Here is an 8,027-nt window from a genome sequence, read left to right as displayed (position 1 = left end):
TCCAGGGAGATTTTTAGAGCCCTTTAAAGCTTATTGATGCATCCCCTAAGTGTCCATGAACTCCAGGTTGAGAAGAACACTCGCTCTATCGAAAGAGGCACCTACTAAGTGTCAGATACTTTCCAGACATCATCTCCTTTAATCTGCAAACAGCCCCACTGTTAGGGATTGTAATTGTCTCCATCTTGTGGATGAGGAAGCTGATTTTTCAAAGAGTAAAATTTCACTTGTGCGATATTATCCAGGTACTGAGTAACAGAGCTGAGACTAAGATGTCTCCTTGACTCTTGGGCCAGTACCCTTTCTGCAATGGCATCGCCCGTTAAAAGACAGAGTGCTATAATAAAACTCACAGACAACAATTAAAAAAAAATAAAACTAGCAAATAAATAAAAGTAACACTAACAAATGCTATTGAAGCACAGTAGAAAGACAATATTATTTCTGACTGGGGAGAGGAGAATATACTGGGGGAGGTAACACTTCCTGAACCCTAAGGAATTTTAACCCACAGAAAATTAAGGTGCGTTAGAACATAAGCACAGTGCCTGGCACATATTTAGGGCTTAATAAATGTTTGCTAAATAAACACTTTCTATAAACAGCATCTCCAATCAGATCTTGTGTTTGGGGGAAGAAAAATCTGGCAATAAGATGAAGAATGGGTTAGAGAGCAGGGGGCCTTTAGAAAGGGAGACCAGTTAGTGGGTTCTAGGAATAATCACAACTACAGAGCATGAGAGGCTGACTTAGCACAGTGGCTGTGCTCATGGAAAGGAAGACACTTCTGGGAAAAACAACACATGTAGAGCTGATTGGGTTCTCAGGATGAAAGAGAGGGAGGAGTTGACAACGATTTTGAGGTTTCAAGTCTGGGTGACTGAGAGGGTGATGATACATTAATTGAGATAGGGAACACAGGAAGAGAAGCAGATTTAGGGGAAGATGAGTTCGAAGCCAGTATTGTTGTTCCTCCATTTCCAGAATCTACTTCTAAGTCAGACCTCCTCACCAGTCTCAACAGGGACCCAGATCAGGCGGCAGTTCAGGGTGGATATTCTGGTTTGGGTCAGGTCAGAAGAAAGACAGCTATACATGTGCCCACAGGAGCCAAGACTGTACTTTCCACCCAAGACTGTGGGGCTTTGACCGAGGTTTCAGGGTGACTGAGTCCCGGAAAGAGCATAGCACAGGAGGGGGAGGAAGGACCAGACCCTCCACTCTACAAGATAAAATGACTTAGATGAGAAGGTGGTTGGGAGTGGTCATGGTGATGCTGGTGGTGGTGAACAGATCCTTCCCAGGATCTAGGTGGTCTGAGGATTCTTGAGTCTGTGACAGTATTGTGTGCCCACCCTCAGTCTCTACTTATAATGCCACTTTACAGCAGAGGTGGTACATCTACAGATTAGATTAACACTTAATCTCCCAGAGGATTTAGCCTGTGTCATAGCACACATTTGCCACACCCTCTGTAAAGCCCTGGTTTCTAAGGTTCTTTCCACCGGAAGCTATGACAGAAGGAAATGTGTGGGTGGGGAGGGGTAATGGGTGAGGGGCCCAGGTTCCTGACAGTCGACACCCAGGGAACGAAGAGCAAGCGCCATGTTGAAGCCACCATTGCCACTCAGATCCCTCTTATTCCTGCAGCTGCCTCTGCTGGGGGTGGGGCTGAATTCGACAGGCCCCAAGCCCAATGGGAATGAAGACATCACAGCTGGTGGGAAACCTGGGACTGAAGGGGGTTGGTGAGAAGAGAGGCTGTGGGAAGGAGCCTTACAGAAAGCTTGAACCTGCCATGGGACGTTAGAATGATGCGGGTAGAATTTAAGAGTACTGTGTAGAAGGAAAGGGGAAGGGTTCTCTGCCTCCTGCCGCTGCTTCTCCTGACCATCATTTCTTGTCTTCCCCTCCCCCACTTCGTTTTCTCCCCAACCTAGATTTCTTCCTGACCGCTACACCCCCTGTGGCCCTCAGTGTTTCCACTCTGCCCCTCCCAGAGGTCCAGTGTTTTGTGTTCAATGTTGAGTACATGAATTGCACTTGGAACAGCAGCTCTGAGCCCCATCCCACCAACCTGACTCTGCACTATTGGTATGAGAAGGGAAGAGGGGAGCACAGGGGAGTAAGAGGAGGTGGGCTGGATGGGACTTCGTGGGGACCAATAAAGAGGGTAGCCAGCATCCCAGCCTCCCTACCATTTTCTCATGGGGTAAGTCATACGTCAGTTCGGAGATGAGGCTGGGCTGTCTTATCTGTAGTCCCCAAGTTTATACCACTGTTCCCCCTTCCTCTCAACCCTTCTCTAGGTACAAGAACTCCAATGATGATAGAGTCCAGGAGTGTGGCCACTATCTATTCTCTGGAGAGATCACTTCTGGCTGCTGGCTGCAAAAAGAGGAGATACATCTCTATGAAACATTTGTTGTCCAGCTCCAGGACCCACGGGAACCCAAGAGGCAGTCCACACAGAGGCTGAAATTGCAGAATCTGGGTAATGGGGAAAGGGCTTCAAGGGATATATTGTGGGGGTGCCGGGGAAATATTGTGGTGTGCTGGAGTGTCCGGAGTGGTTTTCTTTCACCTTAAGGGTACTTAAGCAGAAAGGAGGAGGCGAGGGATCCAATAGGGAAGGGAGAAGGGATCAGGGGCACTACCTTCAGGATCCTAACTTGTCTAGGCCAGGGGAATGACCACACACACACACACACACACATGCATATCTCCAGTGATCCCCTGGGCTCCGGAGAACCTAACGCTTCGCAACCTGAGCGAAACCCAGCTAGAACTGACCTGGAGTAACAGACACTTGGACCACTGTCTGGAGCACCTTGTGCAGTACCGGAGTGACTGGGACCGCAGCTGGACAGTGAGTGACTGGGGTTATGAATGTAGCAGCTGAGGCCAAGCAAATGGGGATAAAATATTCAATCAGCCACATAGGGGGGCCTGCTGTCAAGCTCCTGTCCTCTGCCTCCCAGTTCCTCTGCTCTGTCCACCCTCATCCAACTCCCTTTCCTATCATCACCCGTGACTTTCCATTAACATTTCCATACCCATACTTTCCTCAATGCCTGTTAAGCAAGTAAACAAAAGGAAGCCCTCAAGGGGATCTGGAGGTGAGGGATTAGATTCTAGTCAGTGAAGGGAGCAATGTGGCTTGAGCAGTCCAGAGAGGAGAGAAGAACTGGGGAGAACCAGATGACATGTGGAGAGGGGCAGCAGTTTTAATTCTTCCTTCTTTTTTAGACACCAATCTCTCCCTCACCCTCTTTCTCCCCAAGGAACAATCAGTGGACCACAGACATAGCTTCTCTCTGCCTAGCGTGGATGGGCAGAAATTCTACACGTTCCGTGTCCGGAGCCGCTATAACCCACTCTGTGGAAGCGCTCAGCGTTGGAGTGAATGGAGCCGCCCGATCCACTGGGGCAGCAATACTTCAAAGGGTAAAATGGGCCTAAGGCACCCCCCTACCCACGAACCCAGCACCCCAACCTTTCTAGCATCTCTGTCTTTTGCTCTACCGCTCAACCCCTAAGCCCCCAATTTTGGTGGCCCATCTCCCCTCACTGTTGAACCTCAACCCTCAGGTAGCAGGGCTTTTCTGTGTAGGGTTGGGTCAGTATGTTGTTGGAGTGTGTGTGTGTGTTGGGGGGGGGTTGTTGAGAAGGAGACAGAGGGGATATAGAATGTATAAGATTCCCCTACAGCACTCCCAGAAATCGTGCATGGTAAAGATGGCTTTGGAAGCAGACAGATCTAGGGTTTAAACCTGCCTCTGCTACTTACTGCCTCTTTGACCTGGGGCATATCACTAACCTCTTTGATTCTGTTTCCTCATCTGTAAAGTGGAGATAACAATTGTTTGTCCCTCTCAGGAGTCATGAGGATTAAGTGTATGGACAGTGTCTAGCACTGCGCCAGGCACCAAGTTGGGGCTGTACAAATGTTGGCACATAGTAGGGACGCTACAAATGTTAGGTCTCTTTCTCCTCCTTTTTTTTTTTTTTTTATAGAGAATCCTTTGTTGTTTGCAATGGAAGCTGTGCTTATCCCCCTTGGCTCCGTGGGATTGATTATTAGCCTTATCTGTGTGTACTGCTGGCTGGAACGGTGAGATTTCAGATATACCAGGAAAATGAGGTGGGGGGTTGCCGCTGGGAATAAATAGTAGAGGAGGATTATCACAGGGTCTCCAGGAATAGAGGGCAGGACAGTAAGGAATGAGGGATCACTCCAGTGTGCATGCTGCTAGAAGGAAGCCACAGGAACAGAGAACACAGAATCCCTTCTTCATTCCATCTGGGAGAACTGGGAGACGGATAATAAAAGAGCATAACCTGCTGTGCCCCCTCTTTCTCCTCTGTCAGGACGATGCCCCGGATTCCTACCCTCAAGAACCTAGAGGATCTGGTTACTGAATACCACGGGAACTTTTCGGTGAGAACATTGTCAAAGGCAACTGCAGTTTGTCAACTAGCGACTGCCTGCCAGCAAGTCAGACAGAGTATGGGGAGCAGAGGGAATGGGAGGGGGCCTGCACTAACAGTCAGGATGTGGCCAACCGATTGGGGGATGGGCTGGATGGAGACACACAGAAGAACTGGTTACAAATTGGTTGAGGCAGATGGAAACAGTGGTACTGGGGGCCCCAAGAGTCTGTGTGTCCCTTCCGTGATCACTGCAGTTGCAGACGTTGGTTGTAAGAGCTCCCTTGGCACACAGCATGGGTCTTTTACCCCCTGCCCCTAATTGACCCCTGACCTGGAGATATCTGTCTTTAGGCCTGGAGTGGAGTATCTAAGGGACTGGCGGAGAGTCTGCAGCCAGACTACAGTGAATGGCTCTGCCACGTCAGTGAGATTCCCCCAAAAGGAGGGGCTCCAGGGGAGGGGCCTGGGGGCTCCCCCTGCAGCCAGCATAGCCCCTACTGGGCTCCCCCGTGTTACACCCTGAAACCGGAGCCCTGATACCCTGACAGTACCCCAGAGTCCTGTAGTCCTAAATTGTACTAACTTCCCCTCATCCAGCTAGCATGGGTCCAATGCTCACCTCGCCCCCCCGTGGCTGATTCTGAATTTTATGCCCCCTATAACACCCCCCCCCCGCCCCCGCCAACCCGCATTCAGTTTCTCCTATCATCCAATTGGCCCTTTGCCCCCAAACCGAACCGGGTTTCTCATCTTCCCCAATCCAGCCCCTCTTCCTCACAGGATTGTTTCTCCCCACCATCCTTCCATCCTTCTCTCCCTCTTTTCCATCTACCCTTCAATTATTCTTGAATCAATGAGAAATAAAGCTTCTGTCGATAATCATCAAGAATGTCTGTTTTTGGGGCAGGGGCAAGGGAAACGTGGGGTGCAATAAGCGGGGGAGGCATGGTGCTGACGGTAGGAAAAAGGAGTTATAGACTCACGATGTGGAAGCAGTAGTACCACAAATGAACTAGAGAACAGGACTGTTCCAGAAACTTGGCTTTTCTCTAGGGGTCCTGCACTCCTTCCAGGATGCATTTTAGAATTAGATTTACCAGGGCACCTGAGCAGCCCAGTCGGTTAAGCGTCCGACTCTTGGTTTCAGCTCAGGTCATGATCTCATGGTTCGTGGGTTCGAGCCCCACAGCAGGCTCTGCGTTGGCAGTGCGGAGCCTGCTTGGGATTCTCTCTCTTCCTCTCTCTGCCCCTCCCCTGCTCATATTCTCCCTCTCCCTCTCTCAAAATAAACAGATAAACATTTTTAAAAAAGAATTAGATTTACTGTGGTGCTCCCACTCCCACCAAATCTTTCACAGACCCCACTCAGGTTCTTCTCTCCTTATCCTTACTCCATCTTCTGCCACACATACCACTTCTGACCTCATAATCCCTCAACTGCAGCCTCAGGCCCCACCCCTAGGGATGCTGGTTATCCACAACTGCCAATAGCTCTCTCTGGGCCCCTTCGGCCTATGCAATCCATCTACCTCTCTAGATCCCCAATCCTATGGGCCCACTTCCAGCTCCCCCAGGACCTCTAGAACACTCTCCTTCCAAATGACTCATCAGGCCTCTATCTGAAGAGTGAGAAGATCTTGAGAGGATGTTCATTTTCATCACACATGGAGGTGAGGGGCATCACAGAGCTGGAGTCTGTGTGTAGGGCCTGGGAGGTTTGAGGGCAGTGGAGATCACAGGGATGGCATGTATACTAGAGAAGGGCCACATGGCCCATCTCATGTCTTCTCAGATAATCAGCAGTTTCTGGCCAATATCAATTGCTCTGTCCTTCTGTTGATGCACTACACCCGCAGAAAAGTAGGGTTGCCTAAAACAGGTGAGGAGTTGGGGGAGGGGACTGATGGCAGATGGTCAGAAGTAAGTAGGATCATTTCTAGCTCCCAAGCCCTCTGACTGGCAAGAAGAGAGCTCCTTGAATCTAACAGCTCTCTCCAACCCATTCAGGATAGGATCCCACTCTCCTTCCTTAACTGCCCCAATTACCCTATGGCCTCCTTCCAGACACCATCGACTTGTGTGATGAAACAGGGACAATGAAGATGTTTTTCGTGATGAAGACCCCTGGAGACTATGCCAGCAAATTCCTTACAGCTCGAAGCACCTACTACGTTTGTAAGGTGGAGCGTGGAGCACGAGGTAGAGGCTTGGGAGCACTCCTGAGAGAGCAAGGCCCTCAAAATGGATTGTGAACCTTGTCCTTAGCATAGGGTCCGCTCAACCAGATCCAAACTGACCATCTCTAGTCGGCCTAAGAAAGAGCACTGCCTCTATGACAATAGGGTAGGCTTACACATATTATGCCCCCCACCTAGAATTAGTCTTGAGGGGAGGAAATAGGGTACATCAGCTCAAGGTCGTGTTGAGTGCTAGGGTCCTGACATCTTGGGTTTTGGAAGGGTGGAGACTGGGTGGCAGGGGCTGGGTATAGCACACTGCTGTGTTCATAGGAACCCGACTAGAGAATGCCTACAAAGCTTTTGTGCCCCTTCTGAAGAATCCAGAACCTGAGCTAATCGGTAAGGAACATGATGGAGGAAGGAGAAACATGGAAAAGACCTTATGTAGCTGGATGATATAGTATATTCTCTGTATAGAGTGGGAAAGGTGTGATATGGCAGGTAGGATCACATGATCCTAGGAAAAGGGGAATACAGCCTAGGTTCACTTTAGGATGGATGTGTAGCTCAAACCAGATGGAGTTGTATGTGTCACTCACCCCTACCCCCACCCCCATTTCTCAAGCATTGTCTTGATATATTTCCCTATCAAAACCCCATCGTTTCCATCTTGCTCTTTATCCTTTTCTCTTGGAGTCTTGGTGACCCAATTCGCAATGAAAAGAGCAAAACCTAGGCACCTTCAGATCACTCCTCAGCCTAGCTTTAGGCCCATTACTCCAAGTGATCACCGGAATTATGGGAGGGATGGGATGGGTAGATAAGATCTTTAGTCCTCAGAGGCAGGGGGGATGGGGGGGTGCCTTTTCCTGGTTCTTAGAAAACTTGCGCTCACAATGTGATGTCATGGAGAAGAATCGATTGAAAATGCTTAAAATCCAAGAAGCCAAGAAAGTCGTTGCAATCGAATCCACTGCGAACGCCCCAGTAAGGCTCCCCAAATGTGCTCTGCCCCCCCACACTCCCCCCTCCCTCCCAGCCAACACAAGCCTCCTGCACCTTGGCCCCCTGGAATGAATTTCCTTTCCAAGTCCAAGGTCCAAGCCCAAGACCTACCTCCAACCTCTTTTGGCCTGCCTCTGGCCCTAGTTTGTAGAAAGCTTCCCTGCAGGGGCCTCTTTATCTACTTATGGACGTTTTCCTTTTCCAGTCTAAGTCTACCGGAAGATCAGATGAAGAGGGGCCCCCTCCCCCTCGCAGGGGTCTGACCTTTAAGACCAGAGCAGACGTTTTCAGTAGAAGGGATAGACATCGCTAACTGAATAAAGTGACCAAATGAGAGCAGTAATATTAGGTATGGAATTGCTGGAATTTTATATGAGGCCCCTTTTTCAAGAAAAGACACCGTCTCCC

The 8,027-nt window shown here is 49.6% G+C and overlaps 2 protein-coding genes across 4 annotated transcripts; both read left to right on the top strand.

Annotated features, from left to right (window-relative positions):
* The first annotated feature begins 1,564 nt into the window (after window positions 1-1,564).
* On the top strand, window positions 1,565-5,320 carry IL2RG (interleukin 2 receptor subunit gamma). Its single transcript, XM_043570242.1, has 8 exons — window positions 1,565-1,720; window positions 1,941-2,094; window positions 2,310-2,494; window positions 2,730-2,869; window positions 3,285-3,447; window positions 4,018-4,114; window positions 4,372-4,441; window positions 4,786-5,320. The coding sequence occupies exons 1-8, from the start codon at window positions 1,606-1,608 to the stop codon at window positions 4,969-4,971; spliced, it is 1,110 nt and encodes a 369-aa protein (XP_043426177.1). The 5' UTR covers window positions 1,565-1,605; the 3' UTR covers window positions 4,972-5,320.
* A 348-nt stretch (window positions 5,321-5,668) lies between these two features.
* On the top strand, window positions 5,669-7,962 carry CXHXorf65 (chromosome X CXorf65 homolog). Of its 3 annotated transcripts, XM_043570458.1 has the most exons (6): window positions 5,669-6,104; window positions 6,227-6,313; window positions 6,499-6,633; window positions 6,945-7,013; window positions 7,495-7,601; window positions 7,825-7,962. In XM_043570458.1, the coding sequence occupies exons 1-6, from the start codon at window positions 6,080-6,082 to the stop codon at window positions 7,930-7,932; spliced, it is 531 nt and encodes a 176-aa protein (XP_043426393.1). In that variant the 5' UTR covers window positions 5,669-6,079; the 3' UTR covers window positions 7,933-7,962. The 3 variants fall into 3 exon arrangements, with proteins under 3 accessions (XP_043426393.1, XP_043426395.1, XP_043426394.1); XM_043570460.1 differs by lacking the exon at window positions 6,227-6,313; XM_043570459.1 differs by lacking the exon at window positions 6,945-7,013.
* The last annotated feature ends 65 nt before the right edge of the window (window positions 7,963-8,027 follow it).

This window comes from Prionailurus bengalensis, chromosome X (assembly GCF_016509475.1).
Source record: "Prionailurus bengalensis isolate Pbe53 chromosome X, Fcat_Pben_1.1_paternal_pri, whole genome shotgun sequence".
Classification (NCBI taxonomy): Eukaryota; Metazoa; Chordata; class Mammalia; order Carnivora; family Felidae; genus Prionailurus; species Prionailurus bengalensis.
Note: the sequence above shows the minus strand (reverse complement) of the source record. Positions and strands in the feature narration are given on the sequence as shown.

What these genes read in the sequence shown, in the direction of transcription:
- IL2RG (XM_043570242.1), top strand. Translation starts at nt 1,606, where the DNA reads ATGTTGAAGCCACCATTGCCACTCAGATCCCTCTTATTCCTGCAGCTG. An exon ending in AACCTGACTCTGCACTATTG is followed by an intron (nt 2,095 to 2,309) that starts GTATGAGAAGGG and finishes ACCCTTCTCTAG; the next exon opens with GTACAAGAACTCCAATGATG. An exon ending in GCTGAAATTGCAGAATCTGG is followed by an intron (nt 2,495 to 2,729) that starts GTAATGGGGAAA and finishes GCATATCTCCAG; the next exon opens with TGATCCCCTGGGCTCCGGAG.
- CXHXorf65 (XM_043570458.1), top strand. Translation starts at nt 6,080, where the DNA reads ATGTTCATTTTCATCACACATGGAG. An exon ending in GGTGGAGCGTGGAGCACGAG is followed by an intron (nt 6,634 to 6,944) that starts GTAGAGGCTTGG and finishes CTGTGTTCATAG; the next exon opens with GAACCCGACTAGAGAATGCC. An exon ending in AATCCACTGCGAACGCCCCA is followed by an intron (nt 7,602 to 7,824) that starts GTAAGGCTCCCC and finishes TTCCTTTTCCAG; the next exon opens with TCTAAGTCTACCGGAAGATC.